This window comes from Furipterus horrens, unplaced genomic scaffold, assembly GCF_987537825.1.
Source record: "Furipterus horrens unplaced genomic scaffold, mFurHor1.1.pri manual_scaffold_13, whole genome shotgun sequence".
NCBI lineage: Eukaryota > Metazoa > Chordata > Mammalia > Chiroptera > Furipteridae > Furipterus > Furipterus horrens.
Window position 1 is genome coordinate 14,222,593 of NW_028327183.1, and position 24,749 is coordinate 14,247,341.

The 24,749-nt window shown below is 53.0% G+C and overlaps 2 protein-coding genes across 2 annotated transcripts in view; one reads left to right on the plus strand and one right to left on the minus strand.

Moving 5' to 3' along the window:
• The first annotated feature begins 1,176 nt into the window (after positions 1 to 1,176).
• PLEKHG4 (pleckstrin homology and RhoGEF domain containing G4) lies at positions 1,177 to 10,141 on the plus strand. Its single transcript, XM_090260076.1, has 21 exons — positions 1,177 to 1,717; positions 1,880 to 1,975; positions 2,050 to 2,173; positions 2,273 to 2,366; positions 2,451 to 2,525; positions 2,606 to 2,707; positions 2,874 to 2,972; positions 3,065 to 3,213; positions 3,367 to 3,505; positions 3,601 to 3,717; positions 5,359 to 5,541; positions 5,794 to 6,296; positions 6,372 to 6,618; positions 7,288 to 7,374; positions 7,458 to 7,679; positions 7,772 to 7,945; positions 8,019 to 8,196; positions 8,595 to 8,711; positions 8,838 to 9,074; positions 9,162 to 9,277; positions 9,450 to 10,141. Exons 1-21 carry the CDS (start codon positions 1,177 to 1,179, stop codon positions 9,453 to 9,455), a joined length of 3,606 nt encoding a protein of 1,201 aa, XP_090116202.1. The 3' UTR covers positions 9,456 to 10,141.
• Positions 10,100 to 24,749, minus strand: part of KCTD19 (potassium channel tetramerization domain containing 19) — a 28,009-nt gene continuing 13,359 nt past the window's right edge. Inside the window, exons 3-16 of the mRNA XM_090259013.1 lie at positions 22,695 to 22,845; positions 21,722 to 21,913; positions 20,345 to 20,476; positions 18,282 to 18,492; positions 17,003 to 17,163; positions 15,650 to 15,753; positions 15,069 to 15,211; positions 14,851 to 14,934; positions 14,465 to 14,576; positions 13,457 to 14,072; positions 12,010 to 12,201; positions 11,696 to 11,850; positions 11,270 to 11,371; positions 10,100 to 10,353 (exon numbers count right to left, since the gene is read on the minus strand). Coding sequence (XP_090115139.1) covers positions 10,240 to 10,353; positions 11,270 to 11,371; positions 11,696 to 11,850; positions 12,010 to 12,201; positions 13,457 to 14,072; positions 14,465 to 14,576; positions 14,851 to 14,934; positions 15,069 to 15,211; positions 15,650 to 15,753; positions 17,003 to 17,163; positions 18,282 to 18,492; positions 20,345 to 20,476; positions 21,722 to 21,913; positions 22,695 to 22,845 — 2,469 coding nt within the window. The 3' untranslated portion in view covers positions 10,100 to 10,239. The remainder of the gene's footprint in view (positions 10,354 to 11,269; positions 11,372 to 11,695; positions 11,851 to 12,009; positions 12,202 to 13,456; positions 14,073 to 14,464; positions 14,577 to 14,850; positions 14,935 to 15,068; positions 15,212 to 15,649; positions 15,754 to 17,002; positions 17,164 to 18,281; positions 18,493 to 20,344; positions 20,477 to 21,721; positions 21,914 to 22,694; positions 22,846 to 24,749) is intronic.

Here is a 24,749-nt window from a genome sequence, read left to right on the forward strand (position 1 = left end):
TCCCATCTCGAGATCATACAACTTGTTTCTTGCTGACCCAGCCTGGGCCTGGAAGGCAGATGGGGTTGCAGTGGAGGAGCCCCTCCCTCCCAGCCTCCTGGTTGATACCCTTCCTGGTTGATACCCTTCCTGGTTCCCAGCAGCCACGAGTAGCTGATCTGGGCTTAGAGAGTGCGGACTTAGGGACCCTGGGCCTACACTTTTTTTCTAGCTGAGAGAAATGAGTGCTCCTTGTTTTGCTTAGGGAGGCTGGGGCAGGACTCCCCCCACAGGATGCCCATTCAGAACAGAACACTCCCCGCCCCCGACACACACACAAAACCTTTCCTCCCCGCCCCCAGGAGGACCCGCATGCTCACTCACTTGGGCACTACACCGCTTTTTGGGGAGTGGGCACGGTGGGACGGCTGTTGGTCGCAGCCCCTACCAGACTGAGAAGCTGGGTCAAAGGCAGCGGGGCGTCCAGCTGTCCGGGCCCGGTTGGGCTGGAAGGGTCGGCGGGCAGCAGCGCTGCAAGGGCCCACACCTCCGCGTGGAGGGCGGCCCGGCGTCTGCCGTCGGGCCCAGCGCGCTGGGCTGCGGCTCCGTCCTCCGGCCTCCAGGGGGCGGCGCGGCGCGGCGCGGCGGCCTCGGACGTTCTGCCCCCCTCCCCCGCGGCCAGGAGGCGGCGCCCGCGGACGCCGGCGGCACGCTCTTACGCGCCGTCGAGGCTCTGCTGCGGTACGTTGGAGGGCTCCGGTGGCGCGGCCTCCTCAGCTTCCCTGACCCCCGCGTAGTGTCCTGGGGGTGTGAGTGCGGTGGGCGGGCGGGCGAATGGGCGGCGCGCGGGTCCCCGGGAGAGCTAGAGCCGCATCGGTCCGGCAAGTGCGAGCACGAGGCAACGCCCCCAGCCTGGGCCTGCAAAGCCGCGCGAATTCGCTTCCTGGGCTGGGAGTCCATGTGAGCGTGCACGGGCAGGGCCTGGACAGAAGGGAGACTCCTCCCTTCTCCCCTCTCCTCAGACCTGTACTGCGGCAACGTCTGCGTCACCCGTGACCCGGCACCAAAACTGGCACCTCCTACGGCCTAGCGCCTTCTGCTTTATCCGCCGAGTGCGACCTGACCGTTTTCCGCCCTTTTCCTGGAAGAGCTGAGGCCTCAGTTCACACGGAAGCCCCAGCCCCTCTCCCGCTTGCTATGAGCAGGCCCACCATTAAGGAGTGGGTGATGGAAGGGTCCCTGGAGGATAAGGATGCGTCTCCAGACTCCCAGGGCCACGCCACTGACTGGAGGTTTGCTGTGTGCAGTTTCAAGGATATCTGGGATGAGGAGGAACCTGTTCCCCAGATACAGGTTAAGGACCCCAGTCCTCCAAGACCACTGGCGGGGGCGGCCCAGGGTGAAGCCCTACAGGGCAGCCCCCTGCCTGGGGAACTTCAGTCAACCCTAGGACAGATGGCTGTGGATGGGTCAGGGGATAGCCAGAGGGGCACATTGGGAGGTTCCTCGGCTAAGTCGGAGGAACCAGTCCCCTCTGAAGTGGAGAGCCTCCTAGGCCCCATGTCCTCCCACCTCAGCTTGGCACAGGGCAAGAGTGCCAGCCAAGGGGGAGGCATGGCAGGGGCCCCAGATCCAGGTAGAGTCATGCCAGCTAGCTTGGAAACTGGGGGATTGGACAGCGACTCTGCGGACCTTGGAGGCTCTTTAGCTGAGACATCATCACAACTGCTGGAGGCAGGTAAGGGAGGATGGGCAGAGATGTCTTGGGAGTGGGAGTGCCTGGAAGGGGATGCCAAGATTTGGGGAGGGCTCTGACCCTACTTAGGCTTAAGTCGAGGTCCCAGGAGGGGATCTCTGAGTAAGTGGGCCCATGCAGACCCCAGCCATTTCCCTTCCTAAGACCCCAGCAGATCCAGACTCCCTAAGCCTGCTAACTACCTCCTGGCCCAAGACCTCGCCTGGGAGCTGCTGGCCAGTGGCATGGCCGCCCTGCCAGGTAGCAGGTGGGACTAGAGGTGGTGGAGGTAGGGTGACTTGATTGGGCAGATCTTCACTGCCCTGTCCTCACAGGAACTCGGGATGTGGAAGGCCGGGCAGTGCTGCTTCTGTGTGCCAGTAGCGACGCCTGGCTTCATCCCAAGTGCAGCAGCCATGAAGTCGTCCGCCTCCTGCTCTACTTGCGAAGCATCCCCAGGTTTGGGCAGGGGCCGGGGGTGGGGGTTAGGGGATAGAGCCTGAGCCATGAGATGGCAGGTCCTGGAAGTTAGATACTGAACGAAGCCTGCTCCTTTAGGCTCGAAGTGCAAGCTCTGGGACTGACTGTGCTAGTGGATGCCCGAATTTGTCCCCCAAGCTCTTCCCTCTTCTGGGGGCTCAGCCAACTGCAAGTGAGTACAGGATTTTAGCTCCCCACCCAAGACCATTCCATTTGTTTAGGGTTGGGGGCAGGGCTGAACTCAGATTCTTTTTAGGAGGTAGCCCCAGGGTCTGTGCACCAGGTGCTGCTGGTGGGAAAAATGCCAGAGGAGGTGCCTTCAGGGCTGCAGGTACTGAGTCCCGTTGGCTAGGGGTGGCGGTGGGGCACTTCCTTACCAGGCCTGGGTCACAACACCTTTTTTTCCTGCAGCTAGAGCAGTTGTCCTCTCATCACATCTCTACTTCATGGTTACCCACTTCCCTGGGAGGAAGCCTGCCTTACTGCCATCAGGCCTGGCTGAACTTCCGGATGGTCAGTGCACCGGGTAGGGCATGGGGTGGGTATACAAGCAGCCCAGCTGCAGAGGAGCTGCTTCTGGGCTTGTTGGAGCAACACAGAGCTGCCCACAGCAGCCTGGAACCCAGGATGCCTGGGACCTGCTCTGCGCACCACTCTGTCTACCTGCTTCTACTCACAGCGTCTGGAAGCCCTACTGCAGAGCTGCCAGGTGGTGTGTACCCTGCTTCAGGGGGCCATCGAGAGCATGAAGACTATGCCCCAGCCCATGGAAACTGGGGTAAGTGTCCCCTTCTGACTCCTCCCCAGGTGCTCCCTGCCTCCTTTTTTTTCCTCCCATGTTCACTTCTACTACCTGTTGCCTTTAATTAGGAAGTTGGTGAACTGCTACAGCAGGCACAGGTCCTAATGCAGCATGTGCTAGACTCACCACGGCTGGCATGGCTACAATGCCATGGGAGCTTGGAGCTGGCATGGCTGAAGCAGGAAGTCCCAGAGGTGACCCAGAGTCCAGACTACAGGTGGGCACAAGCCCCAGCTTCCACCAGAGCTCCATATCCCATGCCAGTGGCTCCGCTGGTTGGCTCAGAATCAGCCAGGATTGTGGTCCCAGGATAGGGTGGAGTGGAGCAAGACAACTGGCATGGGCCCTAAGATCGTGTACCCTGCACTAGGCCAGCAGTGGACAAGGCTGATGAGCTGTATGGCTGTGTGGATAGGCTGCTGCACCAGTTGTCCCTGCAGAGTAACCGTCGAGTACAGGCACTGGAATTGGTCCAGACACTGGAGGCCCAGGAGGGAAGCCTGCGCCAGGTGGGAACTACCCACCCAGATGTACCCCACCCCTGATCTCAAGCGTGACCACTCATCGCACAGCAGCTGTCCTTTCCCTGTTTCTGCCCCTCCAGATTGAAGTGTGGCTACAGCAGGTGGGTTGGCCAGCACTGGAGGAGCCGAGGGAGCCCTCACTGGACATGCTGCTCCAGGCCCAAGGCCCTTTTCGGGAGCTGGACCAGGTTGCCCGGGTGAGTTTGGCCACTTGTTCATTCTGTAGGTATTGGGGCACTTTGCCAAGGACTAGGAATGCAGGATGGGTGAAAGCAAATCTATCCTTTGCTCTTTTGGGATTTACAGTCCAGCAGAGAAGTTGTAATTAAAGGTTCAAAGTCATATATTTGTGTTTGCAAACTGAGGGAAGAAGCTCTGGAGAGAAGCAATGCAGGTGGTTCTACCTGAGTGTATAATGAAGACCTGACCCAGAAGGGTGTTGGGCAAGCTTTCTTGGGGTAGTGACTTGAGCTGAGATCTGAAGGATAGATTGGGATCAACTGGGCAGGAGAGGGTTGGAGATATGAGACGTTCCAGGCTGAGTGAATAATCAGCATGTACAAGGGTGCTATGGCAGGAGGAAGCATGACTTGCCTGAGGAACCTTAGCAAGGACAGTGAGGTTGAAATTCAGAGCAGAAGAGGGAGGGAGAGTAGGTGAGATGAAGTTAAACAAGACTAGAAAAGTGGTCCGTGGCCAGATCACTGGGCCCTGTAATGGTGTACAGTTTAAGCAGGAAAATCATATTCAGATCTGTGTTCTAGGAAGATTACCCTAGTTTCCGGGTAGGTGATGATTTGGAGGATGGATGTGGAGAGTCCATTAAAGAGGCAATTGCTGCACTTGCCAGTGTGGCTCAGTTGTTTGGACATCATCCCATAAACCGAAAGGTCGTGGGTTTTGATTTCCAGTCAGGGCACATGCCTAGGTAGCAGGTTTGGTACCTTGTTGGGGCATGTACAAGAGGCAGCCAATCCATGTTTCTCTCCCTCTCTCTTCCTCCCTTCCTAAGCATGTTGGGTGAGGATTTTTTTAAAAAAGACAATTATAGTGGTTCAGGTGGGAAATGTTGCTTTGGCCAGGATGATAGCAGAGGGGGTGTATTTGAGAAATTGAAGGCATTTGATGTTGGGCACATATGAGAGGCTAAGAGGGAGAGGGAGTTGTAAGAATGAATGGGTTCTGTTACCTGAGAGAGATACTGGGAATGCCTTTCCGGGGGGAAGGGCATTCATGAATCCAGTCTTGGCTGTGCTTTGGAGATGACTAGGGGAATGAGAGGAAGACCCATCAGGACTGGGCTTGTTACTCAGAAGGGAGATCTGGCTATAGAAGTTCACTTGGTGGATGTGGATATATGGGTGACATTTGAAGTATGGTCACACAAGATTGGCTGGGGAGATAGAGTGGGCGGTCGTCAGGAGCCTGTGTTCAATGGCTTGGGTAAGGGTCTGGGAGTAGGAGGAGGAACCACCAGAGAAGGACAAGGAAAGTCAGGAAAGCTGGGAGGGGTCGGGAGCCAGGAGAGAGAGGGTTGAATGTTGCTGAGTTGTGGAGTCAGATGAGTCCTGAGACTTGCTGGGAGGTGGGCAGAAGTGGGACTGGAGTGCGCTGATGAGGTGAAGTCATGGTGACAGTGAGGACAGTCAATTCCACCAGGAAGGTTTGGCTGTGGGGAGGGGCTGAGAGAGAAGGAAATGTAGGGGGGTGGGGTTGGCCTGGAAGGAGGCTGTTTAATTACAGGAGAGACTTGATGATGATGAGTGGATGTCAGCAGAGAACTGGGCTTGGGGGCTAGGCCACCAGATCTGGCCACTAACCCCAGTCTCTGTTTCCAGGAGCAGGTCAGGCAAGGGGAAAAGTTTCTGCAGCCACTGGCTGGCTGGGAGGCAGCTGAACTGGGCTCCCTTGGGGCCAGATTTCTGGCCCTGCAAGCCCAGCTGACTGAATTCTCTAGGGCTCTGGCCCAACGGCGGCAGCGGCTGGCAGATGCTGAGAGGCTGTCGTGTTTCTTCAAGCAGGTGTGTGAGGGGTCCTGTCCCTGGCTCCAGGTGGTCAGTAGGGCCAGAGGGGTAGCGGCCCAGCTCCTCCACAGCCTGAGCTCTCCCTGGTCATTGTGCTTGTTCTCACTGCTTATCTTCAGTCTGACCCCCAAGTCCAACTGTGGGGGCTGTGGCGTGGGGCCAGCACCCTGTGGGGATGGAGAGCACACAGAAGGCTTGGCAGCCTCAGTGGGCTCCTGTTTCAGTGCCTGTGTGGCCTTCATGTTGCAGGCCTCGACATGGGCTGAGGAGGGGCAGCGGGTGTTGGCGGAGTTGGAGCAGGAGCGCCCAGGGGTTGTGCTGCAACGGCTGCAGCTGCATTTGACCAAGCACCCTGATTTGTCTCCTGCCCACTTCCGAAAGATGTGGGCTCTGGCCACCGGGCTGGGCTCTGAAGGCATCCGCCAAGAGTGCCGCTGGGCCTGGGCGCAGTGCCAGGACACCTGGCTGGCCCTGGACCAGAAGCTAGAGGCCGCACTGAAGCCACCACTGACAGGCAGCACAGCTAGCCTGTGTGTTGGGCAGGTCCCAGCTGTGCCTGCCACCCCTCCTCTGAGGAAGGCATACAGCCTTGATCGAAATCTCGGGCAGAGTCTCAGAGAGTCTGTCCTCCACTGCCACCATGCGGCCACTCTGGCTGCCTGTCCCAGACCAGAGATTGGATATGGTGCCCAGCCAGAGTCATCCCCATCCATCCCTCTGCCAGGCAGCTCTGAGCCCAAGAGTCCCAACAGGTACAGTCACTGGGCAGGGCAGGGAGGGCAGTGGCCGGGCAGATGTCTGGGGTCCTGACTCCACCTACCTGGTAGGCTCCAGCTGGTGCTGGCAGAGATGGTGGCTACAGAGCGGGAGTATGTCCGTGCCCTTGACTATACCATAGAGAACTACTTTCCTGAGCTGGATCGCCCTGATGTGCCCCAGGGCCTCCGTGGCCAGCGTGCCCACCTCTTCGGCAACTTGGAGAAGCTGCGTGACTTCCACTGCCATTTCTTCTTGCGTGAGCTGGAAGCCTGCACACGGCACCCACCCCGGGTGGCCTATGCGTTCCTGCGCCACGTAAGCCCCCTAGGCCACATGGCCTCGCTGATTCTGCCACACTAACAAAGCTGTTGGGTACATGCTTGGTGCCAGGCCTTGTGCTGGGTACAGCTATGAATGAGACTGATAGGGCCCTGCCCCTCAGGATGCTCATAGTTAAGGAGAGGAGACATAAAAGTGAAGAAGGTCATTCCAGATTATACAATAGTTGGGGCTAGGAGGAAAATACCAGGATAAATAGATGATTGTGAGTTGCCAGCAGGGCAGGGGTTCTGCCTTTAGAGAGAGCAGTTAGGTCTTTGAGGAGCTGATGTTTGGACTGAGGCCAGAGGGAGGTCCCATCAGAGGAAAGATCGAGTGCAAAGCCTGTGGCAGTAAAGAGACCCAGAGATCAAGGAAGAGACAGGTCAAGGTGGCTGAGTGTAGTGAGAAGAGGAGTAGTTCATGGGGAGGTGAAACCAGAGAGTGTTCTCAGAGCTGAGGGAGGAGCAGAGTTGGACGCGGGACTTCTTCCCCAGAGGACCTGTGGGCAAGCCCCCTCTGCAGAGATCACCCCTCATCCAAAGCCAGGCAGATTGGACCTGCAGGGGGAGGCCTTCCTGGGGGCCATCTGTTGGCATGTTGGTCGTCTCGAGCTGAGAGTGGTCTGGACCCGTTGCACCCGGGCTGAGCTCCGTGTCCTTGCAGAGGGTGCAGTTTGGGATGTATGCGCTGTACAGCAAAAATAAACCTCGCTCCGATGCCCTAATGACCAGCTACGGTCACTTCTTCAAGGTAGGTGAGCCTGAATCCGTAGGGGGCAAGGGGATGGCGGGAGTACCCTGAGGCTGTCTGATGTTCTCCCACCCACTTGGCAGGACAAACAGCAAGCGCTGGGGGACCACCTGGACTTGGCCTCCTACCTGCTAAAGCCCATCCAGCGCATGAGCAAGTACGCACTGATGCTCCAGGAGCTGGCACGGGCTTGTGGGGGGCCCATGCAGGAGCTAAGCGCCCTGCAGGCTGCCCAGAGCCTGGTGCACTTCCAGCTGCGACATGGCAATGACCTACTTGCCATGGACGCCATCGAGGGCTGTGATGTGAGTCATACCGAGTCATGGTGGGCTGGTCCAGTGGGTGTCAAGGGAGGGCACAGAAGAAGCTGGGCACCCACTGGGCCCCATTTTGGCAGGTGAACCTCAAGGAACAGGGGCAGCTGGTGCGACAAGATGAGTTCACAGTGCGCACTGGGCGACTCCACAAGTCTCTGCGCCGCATTTTTCTCTTTGAGGAGCTGCTGCTCTTCAGCAAGCCTCGCCGAGGACCCACAGGCATCGACACGTTCGCCTACAAGCGCTCCTTCAAGGTAGGTCCACCCAATTCCGCCCCGTGCCACTGTGCTTCCCAGTGCCTTGCCACATTTTCTCCTGGTCACACAGATGGCTGACCTTGGCCTCACTGAGTGCTGTGGGGATAGCAACCTGCGCTTTGAGATCTGGTTCCGCCGTCGCAAGGCCAGGGACACCTTTGTGTTGCAAGCTGCCAGCTTGGCCATCAAGCAAGCTTGGACAGCTGACATTTCCCGCCTGCTCTGGAAGCAGGCCGTCTACAACAAGGGTAGGTCCCTGCCCCTACTTCACTCCGGAGAGCACATATTGTCGTTCAGGGGCTCGGAGGGCCTAGGGATCTAGAAATGCTTGGGGAGTGGGAAGGAGGTCCAGCAGCAGCAGCAGCCAGTGCAGGGAAGGAACCTCTAAGCCAGTAGTCCTGTTGTCACTGTCTGACCATGGACACAATATTAATCTCTGAGTATCAGAGGCCTCATCTCTAAATGGGGGATTACACCGGCCCACAGGATTGTTGGGAGGACAGAGTCTGGCACCATAAAGGCTCAGTGCACAGGATGGTTTATCTGCTGAGTATGGATGTTGAGGAAAGACTTAAGTGGGGGAAACAGAGGCTGAGGGCCAGGCTGACATCACAAAGGGCCCCAGCTATGCCCACTCTTCACCCAGAGGTGCGCATGGCTGAGATGGTGTCCATGGGTGTGGGAAACAAAGCCTTCCGGGACATCGCCCCGAACGAGGAAGCTATCAACGACCGCACCATCAACTACGTTTTAAAGTGCCGAGGTAGCCTTTTGGGATAGGGGTGAGGACAGCTGTGTGGGAGGCAACATGAACCTCTGTCAGCCCTTTCCTCAGGACCTTGGTCCAGGTAGGCTCTCACCTGTCCTAATTTGACCTTTTCTTATACAGAAGTTCGTTCTCGGGCCTCCATTGCTGTGGCCCCATTTGACTCTGACAGCCCCTACCTGGGGCGCTCGAGTTCCCTTCCTGCAGACCCTGCCTCCTTCTCTGTACTGGGGTCCCTGAACCTGCACCTGTACAGAGACCCGGCTCTTCAGGGCCTCCGTTGGCCCCTGTATTCTACCAGCTTCCCAGAGGAGACTGCACTGGATGCTGAAGTGGAGCTGGGTAGCCAGCCATCCTCGAGTAGGTCTGGGCTTAGCCAGAGGCAGGAGGGCAGGACTTGGGTTCTGGGCCATGCCTGCTGACAGCTCACCCATTCTCCCTCCCTAGCTCCTGAAGACTCCGAGGTCTCATCCCAGTGCCCATCAGCTAGTGGCTCCAGTGGCTCTGACAGCAGCTGTGTGTCAGGGCAGGCCCTGGGCAGGGTCCTTGAGGAGTTGTCCTATGTGAGTCCCATTTTGCTTCATACTCTCCAGCTCCTCCCCAGCCCAGTCTGGGCCTAAGGCTGACTTTTCTTTAGGTGGAAGTGGGGGTGGGTGAGTCAGAGCCATTCCCCAGAGACCCCACCGGGACCGTGAGCTGGGGAAATAGGCATTCACGTCTAGCTTGGCACCACAGGTCTGAGCCTAGGCTCGAAGGTGAGCAGTGGACCCAGCAGCAGCCTGTAGCTCCAAGGAACATAATCTCTCTGGATCTACCATGACCAGGGCTTAGCTGGCACCTGGGCACTTCCAGCGCACATGCCCTGCCCTATTGAGTACGCTTTCTGATGTCTGTGCCCATTGGACAGGCCGGCAGGGGCCTCTCCAGGGGAGTCTGCTGCAGAGCCTGAATGAGCACCCTGATCCTGGGCTCTTGGCCCTGTGTCCCCTTCTTCTGTCGCCTCTCCAGCTCCCACCCCAGTTGTGAGTTAGGATTAGGCTAGAGCAGAGGCTGTGTTTCCATGCTCTAGGCTGGTGGGGCACCAGGTAGCTCCAGGCAGTGACTGGGCCACTCCACTCCTCAGCAGGAACCCAGGTGCATTCCCAGTAGCTGTTTCCCAAGCCCTGGTCTCAAAGCCAAGCTCCTCAAACTGAGGGGCAAGCCACCCTTTAGGGCCTTTATTCTTGCCTGCTCTGGCTCCCCAGGCCTAGCCCCTTCTTACCTGGGTCAGGTTGGTTATATTGACTCAGTGCCTTTTGAAGAGCTTTTAAGTTAAGATTTATTCTCTAAAATTTCATTGGTTGGTTGGTTTTTGGTATCTCAGAGAGGGAGTCTAGGCCTTTGATTTGTGATTTACTTTTATTTGTTTACAATAAAAAAATAGACTGATACACACCCTTGGATGGGCACATGCATTCTGGGGGCATCCTTGGTTCAAATGAGTCTGGAAAGCTCGGGATATATGGGGACAGCATCTCTGATCACCCTAGCCCTCTTTTAAGTACTTGCCCAGAACAGAGTAAGAAACCGACTTAGACAGGCCCCTCTGGATGAGCAGGTCCACACAGCAGCCATATTTCCTGGCGAAAGGCAGTGTCAGCTGGAAGGAAAGGCCAGTCTTATCCCTGGATTTCCAGGCCAGTTGCCTCTGGCTCTGAGTGGGCAGGGTTCTCCCAGCTGAGCAGGCACAGGGATAGGATAAAGCCAGCTGCCGGGAGACTTTGATGCTCTTGGGCTCAGTTCTACCCGAGGGCATCTTGCAGGGCTGTGGCTAAGAGTGGCTGCCAGGGAACTGAGCAGAATGCCCAAAGGGTCGAAACTGTGTTTCCTGCCACTGTTGCCACTTTCTAGCTGAAGATGTTGATTTCACCTTTCCAATCAGGCCAGAGGCCTAATAATTTAGCACTAGTATGTTTATGGTGAAGATGTTATAATAATGTACTTGATTATAGACCTACCAGATTAATGAGAAATTAGCTAATTCTTTTAACCTACAATGTTTAATATAAACTTTGATCCCCAAAATTATGTTAAGGAATCAAAAAACAAAAACCCTGGATCATGGTCATTCCTTTGCCCTTACTGGACATTTTTTTCTTTATAAAAATGCTTTATAGCAGCTTAAATATCAAAAGAATACAAAAGTAGTGATATCTTGGTTAATTAAGTAGGTGAAGTTGGTATCACCTATTGAAAAGGTCTGACTCCCGTGATTTCTCTGTTTTCAGCATCCCAAAACCTTGGGCTTGTGTGATAAGCCTCACTGAGTGTGGCCAGTGTAGTTAGTGGTCAAGGCAAAATTTGTAAAATTGCAGGAAAACTACAAAAACAAGCAGCTTCAATACTGCTTTTGGACCACGCTAGACTGGGTGATTTCAGCCATCCTTCCCTCCACCCTCCTCCGGACATAGGGACCTGAGGTCTAGCTCCCTGCCTTGCCTTCTGGGCTGCAAGACACTGTCCATCTGAGGCATCTACAGGGTCACTGTTCCCATTGGGGTGCAAGTCGCTCTCACCTCCACCCAGCTGTGCAGGCGTTTCTGGGTATGCTGGTCATTCTTGAAGCCAGTGATGGCCAGCAAATCCACCACAAACTGCTTGGGGCTGATATGCAGGGTCTGCCAGAAGAGCTCACTGTCAGGGCTGGGGGCAGGTGCCTGACACACATTTGCTCTCAGCCCCTCAGAGTGGGATGCAGAGCAGGGACTTCCCTGGGCCTGCTGACGCTGCAGGGATGAGTGGTCACTGTCACTCCATACTGCTTCGGCCAAGGCTCGGTCCAAATGACACTGCCCGGTCTTCCTGTCCCTGTTCTTGCCACCCTTCTGCCCCTGACCAGTCCCCCTCCCTCAATCGTGGTTTGTTTCCTCTTGCCTTGCACCACTTACTGTAGGGCAAGGGGATAGGTAGAGAAAGAACAGGGCCTGGGGCCTCTCACGTACCCACAGCAGGTTGGCCAGAGAGACCACCTTGGCTGTGATGGCTTTGGGGTCCTTCTGTCTGATGGAATCCAGGATGATGTCTGTCAGGAAGCGGTGACACTTCTGTGCATAAAACATCTCTTCCCAGGACAGAGAGAAACTCAGGAAAGTCACCTCTGTAGAGGAGAGAGTGAATGTGGCCCTGTCTGCCCACAGCTAGGGCCTTAGAGGCAGCCTGCAGTAAAGACCCATGAAGGAGGCTGTCTCCCTGAAGGACCCTGGGAGGGGCTTGGGCATCCCCACAGGGACGTACAGGCCTGGCTCCAAATCCTCACCTCGGGGCAGGGGGCCGGCTGTGGGCAGTGTGTGCCTCAGGATGTCCATCTGTGTGGTGTAGACGATGCTGTCCTCAAAGAACATGCAGGAGCCATCACTGCCCACCACGGGGGGGTGGCTCACTTTGAGGATGACCCCTGCACTCTCTAGGTCAGTGGCTTCAGGCAGAGGCTGCTCGGGAGCAGGGCTTTCTGTAAAAATAATGTGGGGAAAGGATTCTTAAGCCATCTCAGAGCTCAGGCAGTGAGCAGACCTCTGGTGACAGACCAGTAGTCAGTCACCCCAACCTTCCAACAGCTGCTGTCTCCAGCTTTCAGAAAAGGCACCTTGGGTTGGCAGGAGCCTGTCTTGGCTCTCCTCTCTTCATTGCCCTGGAATCATTGTAAACCAAATCCTAAATTTCAGAACTCCAAGAAATTCTCCAAATTTGTCTATTGAACTAAGACATATCAGATAAGGCCAATAATCTAGCTGGGGACTGGAAATCTTTGTAATATAAAATGAACTTTTTGGGCAAGACTTTGATGTATGTCCAGTCTGAAAAGTATGCTTGACAGGCCAACTTGTGGCTTACAGTTAGGGCTCAAGAAGGTCCCTCCAAGCAGGCCTCGAGCCACTAAAAGGGAAGCTGACAGAATATAGTGGCAAGGACTTGGAGCAGAGGAAATGGCCCATCAGGGCAGTTCTCAGCACACTTCACTGGGCTGCTCTGCGCCTCTCCACCGGACACAGCACACTTCTCTTCAGCTCTTTGTCCTCCCTCCCACCTCAGTGACAAAACCCCCCCCCCCCCCCCCCCCGCCCAGCTCCTTGCAGTCACCCAAGCCAGACACCTGACCCCTGTGGCGGATCCTTAATCCCATCCTCCCTCCTCCTGTCTAGTTTGATTCATCTAGAATGACCTCAGCACTTCTAACACTTCCCCTCTTGCTGCTGCATTTCCTCTGCTTCTGGAGCAAGCTTTCTGACTGCATACCTGAGTGTTAGCTCCCTCGTTTAAAATGCTGCAGTTGCTGCCTACTCCCCTTAGGGTCAGAACAAAGTGCCAGGTCCTGAACTTGGGCCACAGACCTGCTCTGATGACTGTCTTCAATCTTAGCTCCCATCGCCTCTCCACCAAAGCCTGGCCTCCAGCTAGACGCATGACTTGGTTCCACAAGCACCAATGCTTCCCCTTCCTTTCTCGGCGGACTCTGCAGCCACCCTGCCTCCTTTGTGCACCATTATTTCATAGCCACCCACGTCCCATGTGCTTTCTGTGGTTTCCCAGCCCCTCAAGCCGCGCCATTGTGTCGGTTATATATGTGTATCTGCTGCTTGGCAGAGAGCTGGCATGGGTGAGTGCAGGGTTCTAGTCCCCCCTCTGTCACTAAGTCTGTGGTCTTGGTCAAGGTTTGCCTTTCCCATTGTAAATGAGACTTAGGTCAAGGGTGGGACAGGACTCGCCTCTCTCCTTTGGCCTCTGCTTGCCCCAGTCCATCAGGGTGACAGCTCTTTTTGTGGGGACGTATGGCTTAAACACTGGCTCAGGCCCTTTGTCTTTGGCTGCAGCTCCAGCCCCTGCCTGCAGACCTGGGTCCTTCTCTGAGGCTGTGGAATGGCCTTTCCAGGAAGCTGAGGTGCTGGGCTGGGAAGCAGCCTCACTTCTGGAGGGGAGCTTCAAAGTGCTCTCCTCCAAGGAGCTGCTCCGGGGAGCTGGCGGTAGCTGGAATTCCCATTGTTTGCAATTGACCATGTCCCATTCCCTCACTAAGGAGATGAGTTTCTGCATCGGCGTGACAGGAGGGTCTTTGGTTTCACATTTCTGTGTAAAGTTGACTGTGGTGGATTTCTTCTTGGGGGGACTTTCAGGGCAGGTGCTCCAGTGTCTGGGGTTGGCACATAGGCTGGAACAGTGGGAGTATGTGCTGGGATTGCCTGCTCGCTTGGCACCTCGGCACAAGGACACCTGGATGGTCTGGGAGTACTGCTCAGCCTCCTCCATTTGGCTGGACCTGGTGGCCTTGTTCCATGGCGTCCTGTCATTGCTGTCCTGGATGTCCACAGGTGTGCAGGTCGTAGTCTGCGGAGGGAAGGTACAGCAGCTCTGAGCATGCTGTACTTCCACATTGGAGCTTCCCCAGATCTAATAAACAGGGCCTTCAACACTTCACCTGCTCACCCAGAAAGATCCCACCACCCATATGGTCATCATTTGAGCTTTGCTCAGTCTGAGTTGGGGTGGTGTCAGCCTAGGAGCCTCTTACACAACCAAGGGACATATTATCAGCATCCTAGTCCACAGCAGCCAACACTTCCCTGTGCCACCTCCCAGGTTCAGAAGCCAGTCCCTGTGCTAGGAGCCCATGGAGGCCCTGCGGCACTCTGCTCTGCCCCCAGTAGCAAAGCCTGCCCTGAGCTTCGTGGGAGGGTCCTTTTGAGGACTACACCAAACCAAAGGAGGCTGGGCCTTACCTCTTTGGCATCTCCACTGAACTCCGCCAGGGACTCTGGCCCTTCTGTCACCACATGCAGCCTTCTGATGGGAAAAGCTTCATTTTCAGATTCCTTCTCCTGAGTCCATGACCTGCAGACTCCAAAAAGGATTGGTTAGTGAGCAGAAGCTTCTACTAGCCCATTGATCGCCCAGTCAGTCTGGCTGAGAGTGAATTCTAGACAGTGGGGGAGAAGGGGATTTTACAGGGTTTTACTTAGGTCACTGCCCAATCCTGGGCCTGCCCCGCTCCCTTAATCCCAAGGAGAACAGGTACTACTGGGAGGTGGGGCTTAAAACAGGATTCCCAAGAGGAATGTAAAGGAACCAACTCCAGAATGTAGTGTCTGGAGAAAAGTCCCCTTACTTGTATGCCTCGCATTGAACAAGGGCTTCTGAGAGGGATGGGATGTGGTATTCCTCCACCTCCTGGCAGAAGAGGGGCCATTCCCTGCAAATGACAAGACGTTGGGCCGGGCAGCTGGGTGAGAGGGGGGTGGAGGCACAGGCCTCCAGAGCTGCTGCTCAAGTTCCCTTTGTTACAAAGGATGGGGTTTCATCATACAATTTCCTTCCTTCACTTACTTAAATTCAGATGGCAAAAACAGTTTTCCAAGTCTCAGGAAGTTGAGAACGTGTCGGAACATTTGGCCGTCTCCGTGGATCAGCAGGGTCTGCCCATACGTTATCCAGCACGCCCTTTGCGGGTTGGATAACAGCTCTGGATACTGCAAGGGGTCGGACACCAGACTGTCAGTCTTCTATGTAAAGGGGTAGGTCTCTAGTGAGGGGCAGCTTAGTCTTCTCTTGCTTCATTTTCCCGACCATTCTAGAGCAGAGGCTTCGGGATTTGTTGGCCACAGGGAGCCATATTGGGGAGCAGAGCATCTAGGGAGAAGCACATCATCTCTGCTTCAAGTCTTGCTGGTCCCTAGACCACCCTCTCAAGGTATTTGGAACCCCACCCTACCTCCAGCTCAATCCAGGCCCCTCAGGCTGGCCTCCTCCCTGCCCATCTCTTGCCAGCCTTCCCAGCCTGCTGTTTGTATGGTAAGAGCAGGGAGAAGGTCCTTGTTCTATGCAGCTGCTGGAGGCTGTGTGAGGTTCCAAAGCAGCTCAGCTACAGAAGCCAAAGGGAGAGTGGGATAGCCCGGGGCCGGCAGTACCTTCAGCAGGGTCTGCAGGGTGGTTGCATACCAGTGGCTTCCAACATAAACCTTGATGATTTGTTGGGGGGAATACACAGTAATTTCTGCCATCCACTCCTCATCTAAGGAAACCAATGAAAAAGAACACTTCACATGGGCTAGAAGGGAAATTTTAGCCAACAATGTATTGCGTGTTGACTTAATACCTTCATCAGTCATATTGTGTTGTCTACTTTGAGAAGCAGCGGAAATCCCCTACACCAACCTTCTCTGCTGTTCAGGCCTCTCCTGGGTGGTGAGGTGGGTTTGGAATGGTAGCTTGGGGTGTCAGCTGGTGACTCTGAGGGTGTGGAGGGTAAGGTAAGCCCTTTGGAATCCCAACCCCAAGGGCACTGCTGCTCTTCCCCTGACCCACCTCTCTCAAGAAAGCTGGACTGATGTTCCTGTCTACCTACATTGCCAACTGCCTCTGGTTTCTGGCTGGTGCGTCCTGGTTATGTAACTTTTCATGCGGCTACTTAGACTGGAGCTCGGAGTCTCTCGTTATGCTTGTGCTTATGGTTTGGTGAATATCCTAGCGCCAGCTTTCATCAATTCATCATCACTCCTGTAGAGAACAGGCCTCTAAACATGTCTGAAAAATGGGACTTTCTTCTGGGGATAACAAGACTTAGGTTTTGTTGTGATGTTTGGGAACCAGTTTCTAATGAGCTTTGTAATGAGTGAAGGGTATATAACTAGATTATAATTAGATAAGAGGTAAGAGTTATATAATTAGATTGTGAGCTCCTTGAAGATAATGACTGGGCTTGTTTTACTCATTTTTGTACACCTAGAGTCTACTTTTAACCTGGTACATGGTAAGTGCTGAATGTTGCAGAATGACAGTAATACAGCATAAACTTGACCTGAAAAACTTTTTCTTAATAGGAGGTTGTAGGCAGATGGTGAAAACAATACTGTTTGTGGACTCAGACGTCAACTCCAGCTCAATCATGATCTAACTATGTAATTTGAGCAAGTTACCTCCCTGAGCCTCTGTTTCATCTGTTAAATAGACTCAGGGACTGTTTCTCCCTGGAAGGCAGTGAGGACCAACTGAGCACAGCATGTCAGCACCCAGAGCTGGAGCTGGCATACTCTGGGGTTGGGTCAGTCTGCAGTGTTCGAGGCTACTCGTGGGCCTGGGGTAAGGAGGGGTCACCTAACATGGAAGTTTCCCTTTAGGTGGAACCCACAGATGCTGGTCTATCTGGCTTTCCTTTGCTCTTCCAGCTACAGTTACCAGTCCCAGCCAGCCCCATCTTTCCCCTGTGACCCTCTAGACCCTCCCATGATACTAAATTCAAAACAAGAAGCTTCTTGAATTACTGAGCACATCCATGGGTGCCAGGGTCTTCAGCTCCAGATAAGTCTTCAGAGCCACTTTCATTGGCTCATAAGTGATGTCCCTCTTGTCCAGGAAGGCACACAGCTCATATACCTCAGAAATGGTTTCAGTCAGGGGCAGCCGGCAAGACCCTAGCCAGTTCCTGCCCAGAGGAAAGGCCTGTCACAGAGAGCCTCAGCACTGTACCCCAAGGGAGTTCAGCCTGTCATCTCTCTGTCTAAAATGTCTTGCCCTAGCACTGGCTTAAACCCATTGTCACTAACATAATTTCCTCGATTTAACTGGGAATCTGGTGGTACCTTGTAGGACAGTGAGCTTGAACACACACAGGCTCACCCTTCTGGAGCTGAGCTTGACCTATTTCAGCGAAGCCCTCTAAATTGACTAATTGCAAGTGTCCAGGTGCTGCCTCAGGTTGAAAAGCCAGGCCAGGGCCTAGCCATATATTTCCTGCCCCCATAAGTGTCTGCCCAAGACATGGCAGTCACTGTGTACCAGCCTGTCATGGTCTTGGCAGGTTACTAATACCTGTGTGCCCAAGAAAGTTTGAACATCAACCCCCTGCCTCCAAAGGAACTTGTGTTTGCCCTCTGTGACATTAGGGGTGGGCCACAAAGGCCCAAAACAACAATATTAGGGTTGTTTCACTCCAAACCTCAATTTCCTCTTCTATAAAATGGATCGAAATCCATGCCTCTGCTCTAATGGGGACATTCTGAGCTCATCCCTGAAGGCAAGAGCCAGGCATCACCTCCTCTGGGACATTCTGAGCTTTTCCCTTGGCAAAGGCCAGGCATCACATCCTCTGTGAAGCTCGCCTTGCTTTACTTCTGGGGGACTCACCCTTAGCTTTGGACTCTGTGTCTGTCCAGTGAGCCTCCCAAGGGTTGGGGGAGGACCTTTGTAGAAGGATATGCATGGTTGGGCGGGGGGGCTAGTACTTAGCATCCTGAGGGTTGCTACTGTGGCTTGGTCACCTCAGACCTAGCACAGGACTAGAAGAACCAGAGCAATGGTTTGCAGAGAACAGAGATATGGAATAGTTTGGATCCTTTAAACCTTGGGAACCCCTGTACCTTGGCCCCAGCCCTCTCCTCTGAGGCTGGGGTTCAATGATGGTTGTAGGAGTGGTGAAAGTGATTGGTTTGCTCCCAAGGACACTACTTCCCTCTGGATGGTGGGCAGGGTCCCAGATTAGTTCCTGAACACAGTGAAGCCCACCCTGAGCCGGACCGAGCTGTTCTCCTAGGAGGGCCTTACTTGACATGCTGGAAGAGAACCCCATTTCCCGTGATGTACAGTCTACTTCCATCCAGCGTGCTCTCGATGCGGAGCTGTCCCAGTGCAGAGTCTGGGTACTTGACCAGCACACCCAGGGTCATCATGTACAGTGGCTTCACAGACTCCAGGCTCGCTGTGTGGCCCCCCTTCCCCGGGCTCAGAGGAGGACAGGAGGTCCGGGAATAGCCATCTGTGCCGGGAGAAAAGGGTGATTTCTATCTGAGTTATACCTGTAATGGAATCTTTGGGTCTCCTTCCTACTACTGCTTTGAATGAGCACTGAAGAGGCTTAGAGGGAGCTTATTTCCTTGCATAACCCAAACTTGGATCTTCTCAGAATCAGTATAATTTTTCATATTCTGAGTCAGGTTTAGAGGTCAAAACTCTTTGTTGGGAGGTAGGGTGGGGAGAAGAGAAAAATCTGCTGTATCACTAACATTTGGAGTTGGGAATTTTCAGTGCAGCAGACATCTGGCCCAGCCTCTGCAGGAATCTCCCTCAGTGCCAGGTTCTGCTCTAACTATATATAGAGTTAGCATTATAGCTTCCCAGAACCACAGTATATGTCACTCCTGGGCAGAAGTTTTCCCAAAGATACACTGGTGGTACTTTCAGGTCGGGCATTTGGGTTGCTGGCTCATGGGCAGGGCTTGTTCTCCAGCAGTGGGCACAATGCAGTGGCAACAACGGGCTGATGGGCAAGCTGCTGGCTGATTTTCATGGGTCATCTCCAATCCCAAGAGCAATCCTTCAAGAGGGGCAGTGCTATCCTCACATCACAGATGAAGGAACTGTCCTGAGAGATTAATTAAGCACCTTGTCCCAAACTGCAAAGCGAGGCAGGGGCAAGACTGGGAATTGAGGGCAGCTCTGTCCAGCTCCAGGGCTACTGGAGCTGTTTCCCTCAAGTATGGTGCTTTACCAAAGGCAAAGACCACACTTCGCTGGGGCACTGCTGCACAGCTTACGCAGCCTGTCCGTAGCTCCACTGCCTTCCATCTGCACACAGCTCTTGCACACACCACTCTACTCATCTCTCGGTGACCCACATTCTCTGAGGAGCAAAAGCCCTTGGGGGAGGGATTTGAAGTCACACCCCCTGAAGTGGATTGTTAGAGCCTGGGACAGACTCCTGAGACCTGCTGCAGGATGCCATTGCCCCCAAATAGATAGGACTCCATTTGCCAGGGAGGAGACTGGGAGAGCTGGGCCTGAAGACAGGGCGAAGCCTCTTCCCAAGGGATAAGTGTCTGGTGGTGTGCAGAACACACTTCACACGTGCTATACGTTCTCGGTTGTATACTTTCTCAGAATGCCAGCAAAGGCCACACTGAAGTAGCTAGCTCTTGCAGCATGCACAGTAGCTTCCATGGATGTGCAGGAATTGTAAAATGGGATGACGAAAAGCAAATAAAAAACGTGAAGGGAAGAATAAGCTGGAATGAGGTAGGGCTGGAAGCATGAAGGCCTGGGCTGGACCAGGGTCAGGAAGTGTTAGGAGCAGACAGAAACAGACACGGCAGCTGGGGGTTTCGAAATAGGGACAAGGGAATTTGTGGGTGGGTGTGAACATGGAAGCAGGAGTGAGGAATTTGCTCAGGCACTTCCCATGCCCCCACCCCTGCTGTGCCTGGAAGACAAAGGAAGGGAGTGGCAGGTGGGTGCTGCAAGTTCTCAGTGGCTCACCCCTTCCACAAGCAGAGCAGACCTGCCCTGCCCTTGGGAAGTCTGCCATCAGGCCCAGCCTCCCTCCCTAGGACATTCGGGCCTGGTTTCCCCATTTAGGCTGAATTGGTCTACCTACAGCCCCTGTTGGCTGTAAGCCAACCACCCTCAGTGGGGAGGTTGAACAGACAGGCCACATGGGACTTCAGATCGAAATTCCTCTTAGGTTCTAAGACGGCCCAAACATCTGCTCTTCTCACAACCACCAAAACCCAAAGTAGTTGTGGGAGGGGAGATGTCTGTTCTTGGCTCTTCCAGCTCAAGCCTGACTACCCCCAGAAGATCAAGGGGAGGGCAGGTTTCCCCTGGTGACATACCCATGTTTATCCGGTATAGCCTTATAGCTTCAGTGAGCTCAGGGATTTCTAGAATTTCCACTTCTGCTTCTAACACATCTATGTTAGAGAAATTATCCGGAAGTAAAATCTTCTGTGAGCGAAGAAAATTCACTTGAAAAGCAAAGGAAAACAAAATGAATAAGGTTATTTCTAATTTAACTAAAGGTCCAGGTTTTGACAGGTTTCTGGTGCTGCAACTTAGCCTAGGCTCTCCTTGTTCTGAAACAATTTCTAAACATACCTGGTCAGATTAGTTATATTTAAGTCTGGTTTTCAAGGTGAAAGATCCCCAAATTACTTTGTTTTCCTGTATTTGAGTCCATAGGTGTGATCCTGTGGCCTGGCCTGGTTCCTAGACAGGACCTCCTAGAGAGCCCACTGGCCCTGAGACTTACCCTGTGAGTCTTGACCCAAGAGCAGGTCATTCCAAAAGAGGGAGTTGTCTTGCTGCTTAGAGAGGAAGGGCCCAGCTGAGCCTGAGTTGGCAGGTGGCACTTGCAGTTTGTCCCTGCCTGGATTGCAGTGTGGGAGACAGAGATGGAGCCAACACTAACGTCCTATGTGAATCAACTTGGAGATTCAGAGGCACATCACAACAACTTTCCAGGTGACTATGAATATGAATGGCTGGGGGTTCCATGCATATGGGACCCTAGTACAACTAGGGTGTTTCCTGCCCTATTCATCTGAGTGACAGCTGCATCTTAGAATCAAGGAGGTCATTTAGTTCACACCCCCACCAGAGCTTGTCTTGGGGCAGTGCGGGGAAGGAGGCTCTCTTCTGTCTGGGATTGAAGATTTCATCCCTCCTTAGGCCACTAACTCAAGTGGACAATTCTTCAATGATTCTGGGGAATCTTCCACCATCCACTCTCATTCCCTTTTATTCTGAGTGTAGTAAAAGTGAGAGCAAGAAGGAACCATCCTTTGAAACAGCCCTATTTTCTCATTTTATGGTGAGAGAAACTAAGGCTTGGAGCCCACTTGGATACATAAGGGCAGAACAAGAAGAGTAGCTGACCTTGGAGTCCAGCTCAGGGCCTTGCCCTTCACACCAACTCTTGTGGTCCCTGACACTGCCTCAGGTAGTTTTCATTGCCCCCTCACAGCCAAGTCATCCCCAAATGAACAAGGAATAAAATAGCCCTGAGGCCAGTAGGAGTCTAAAGCTGGGATTCTGCTTGCCTCCAGGAAGGCTCTGTCATGCCCCCACCACCTCTGCCCAGGGAAGCTCCAGAGGCTCTAAGCACCAAGTTGGGCCTCCACGGAGTATGGGCGGGGAGGGATGGATGGGTCCTATCAGTCCACACCCTCCTCAGCCCCACCCCCACATTACCCCCCAGATAGAGCAATCACCAATGAACCGGAACTCGCTGCACTCGGACTCGATCAGGGCCACAGTTTCAGCCAGCCACAGCAGGTTGTCTTCAGTCACCAGGCTTGGGTACTTGGCCACTAGGTCTAGGGGTAGGAAGCAGTAGTGTACTTCCTCTTCCGTGTCTAACAGCGGTGTGTCCATGAGCCCCAAAGGTGCCTTATCATGTAGTCCTGGAGGAGAACGTGCAGAGGTGTGTCACCACCTCCTAGAGTCCAGGGCTCTCAAAGGCCACTAGCGCTCTTGCTGACCCAGGGGCCCCAGAGGAAGCTGGAAAGATCCATTCTGGAGATGGTCCCTGCCAGATGCCTCCATTCTCTCTATTTAGAAGTAATGCTAAGTTTTGGCAGGAGTGTGATGGGGAGCAGGGCATGGAAATTATTTTTTCTAGAGTGAAGGGCAGTGGGACATGTTATGAAATTTTGGTTTATATATCCAACGTCATTAAATTCACATTAGTTATGTATTTGGTTCTTTCTAATTGATAAAACCAACCTTTGTGACCTACAGGTAAAATAGAGCCCTTTGACTCTCCTGGAAGCCCAAAACCCACCCATAATCATGAATGGTTGCTTGGTGTCTCAGATAGGCCAATCTATACTGCAAGGCACCCATCAGTGACCATTTGGAGACATTCCTTGTGTGGTAGTTAGAGTGACTTGAAAGGATGGTGGAGTTCCCTGACGACTAGGAAGTGTGGAATGCAGCCCAGCCCTGCCCAGGTGAAACCAACATGTGGAAGAATGAATGTGCAGGAGCATGTTTGATGCCAGTGTGTAAGCAGCCATGGAGACGGCAAGGGGCAGGGTACTAGATCAAAGGAGATGACAGTGATGTAGAGGAGTCATCCAGAACTAGTTTATAAATCACGGTACTCTCTGGATGGAAGCCACTTCTGTTAGGATGAGGAGGAGGGAAGCTGGCGGGGGCTTCAGGGTCAGTCTGTGGTTACACCTGTGAAGGCTGGGCTTTTTATAGGAAATTCTGAGGGTTTGCTGATACACTTCCAAGTTCGCCAGTAGTTCAGAGATGCTCTCTCAGCAACAGGTATGTCTGCAGGCCGCACACGTAGATGGTGCTTCCCTTCCTTCAGATTATCTAGAGTCTGTTAGATAAAGAAGATTACTGTTTTGAAAATTCTAAACAAAGTAACTACTGACCCTAGAGTAAAATACCAGGAAAAAAAAATATGTGACTTACTTTGGTAAAGTGTTTTGAAACAGAGTCAGTCACACAAAAACGTAAATATTTAGGTCTTATAAGATATTCAAAATTTCAATGATAATTTCTCTTCTGATTTTTGAAACAATATTTTTGGATTATAGTTTATGTGGATTAATAGAAATTTATTTTACACAGTCTTGGGGTAACTTATATTTAATCATTAAGAACTTGAGATTTTCAGTTATCATTTCCCCTCAGGAGTTCAGACACCTTTTTTGACCTGTTATCAGTGTTTTACTTGCTTCTTGTTTGTGCTCATCCTAACCATGCAATGTGGTCTAAGTAGGGGGGAAGTGGAGGTGGCACAGGGTACATTTTCCAAAGCGCTTTCACTCATTCACTTATTTACCCTAACAGCTCTAGGAGGTAGCTGTGGTGTTTGCATTCTCATTTTGCTGATGAGGCTTTTGCTGTCAAAGGATTTGTGACTCGCCCAACCAGTCTTCCAGGGCCAGAGCTTCTCTGCTTCAAGGAGCATGTGACCAGAGATTAGGCTGAGGCTGGAGTGGAGCACCCCAGCTAGACAGGGCTGAGGCCCAGGGCAGAAGGTGGGCTGGGCTAGGTGTCTTCATATCGCCCACCCTCAGGGACTGATTCTCCCTCAAAAGCCCTGCCCGAGAGGGCAGGTTATCATAACATCAAGTCCATTTTTTCTGTCCCTAGCTTGGAAGAAAATAAGAGCTTTCTTTAAAAATTTTTGATTTTAGCTGGAAAAGTCATCCTGTAAAGGCATCATCATACCGATTTTTTTCTCTAAGAGCCTTATAATGGACAAAACACTACAGATTCGGTATGAAACTAATGAAAGAACCTGCTTCTAAGTCCTAGCTACCCAGGTGAAGCTCTTGTGAGGCTGCTCATAGGAATCTCGAGATTTGAAAAGAACTCTCTGGTGACTGTTGCTATAAACTGCACCCACATAACTGCTTGAGGTCTGCCAAAGGAGGAGACCAGAGTGAGTCTTCCCCACTTTGGGTGGCTGGTGGCCTTGTGGAAGGATTCGGGTATGAGTCTTTACTCTGTCCCTCGGGTATGAGTCTTTACTCTGTCCCTTAAGAGCTAACATTTATTGCTCCAGCACTTTCAAACTGAATCCTCCTGCCCTGGCTGGGTAGTTCAGTTGGTTTGAGCATCGTCACAATACACCAAGGCTGCAGGTTCAATCCTGGTCAGGGCACATACAAGAATTAACCAGTGAATACATAAATAAATAGAACAACAAACAAGCCAATCTCTCTCTCTCTCTCCCTCCCTTCCTTTCTCTCTCTAAAATCAACCAATCAATCAATCAATCAAATAAATAAATAAACTGAATCCTCCTAAAGTTCCCCCAACCCACAAAGTAGGCTCTGATATTATCAGTCCCATTTAACAAATGGGAAACAAGGCCCAGAAAATAGAAAGAGAAAGAGTACTCAGTGCCCCAAGTAAGCGGACATTCTGGGGATGGAACCCAGGATTCTAGGGCCCGTGCTCTTAATCACTGCTCTTAACAGCTGCCTCCCACTTGTCACTTAACCTCTCCAAACCTCAGCCTCCTCATATGCTAAGTAGAGTCAAATCTGGGACATGGTATTGTAGGAATGAAAGGAAATCATGTAAATGTTAATTTCTTTTTTCTTAGTGGTCAGAACCCAAACTACCTTTTCACCTTCATCTCCCACCATTATTTTGACCCCATCCCATCATCAGTGACACTGAACTCCACAAAACTCCAGACACCACTTGTTCCATGATGCCTCCTCAACTTTATGTATGCTGTTCCCTCTGCCCAGAATAATTCTC

Excerpts from the sequence above, each read along its gene's own strand:
- PLEKHG4 (XM_090260076.1), top strand. The coding sequence starts at position 1,177 with ATGAGCAGGCCCACCATTAAGGAGTGGGTGATGGAAGGGTCCCTGGAG. Across the intron at positions 2,526-2,605 it reads AGGTGCCTTCAGGGCTGCAG|CTAGAGCAGTTGTCCTCTCA; the intron begins GTACTGAGTCCC and ends TTTTTCCTGCAG. Across the intron at positions 3,214-3,366 it reads ACCCAGAGTCCAGACTACAG|GCCAGCAGTGGACAAGGCTG; the intron begins GTGGGCACAAGC and ends ACCCTGCACTAG.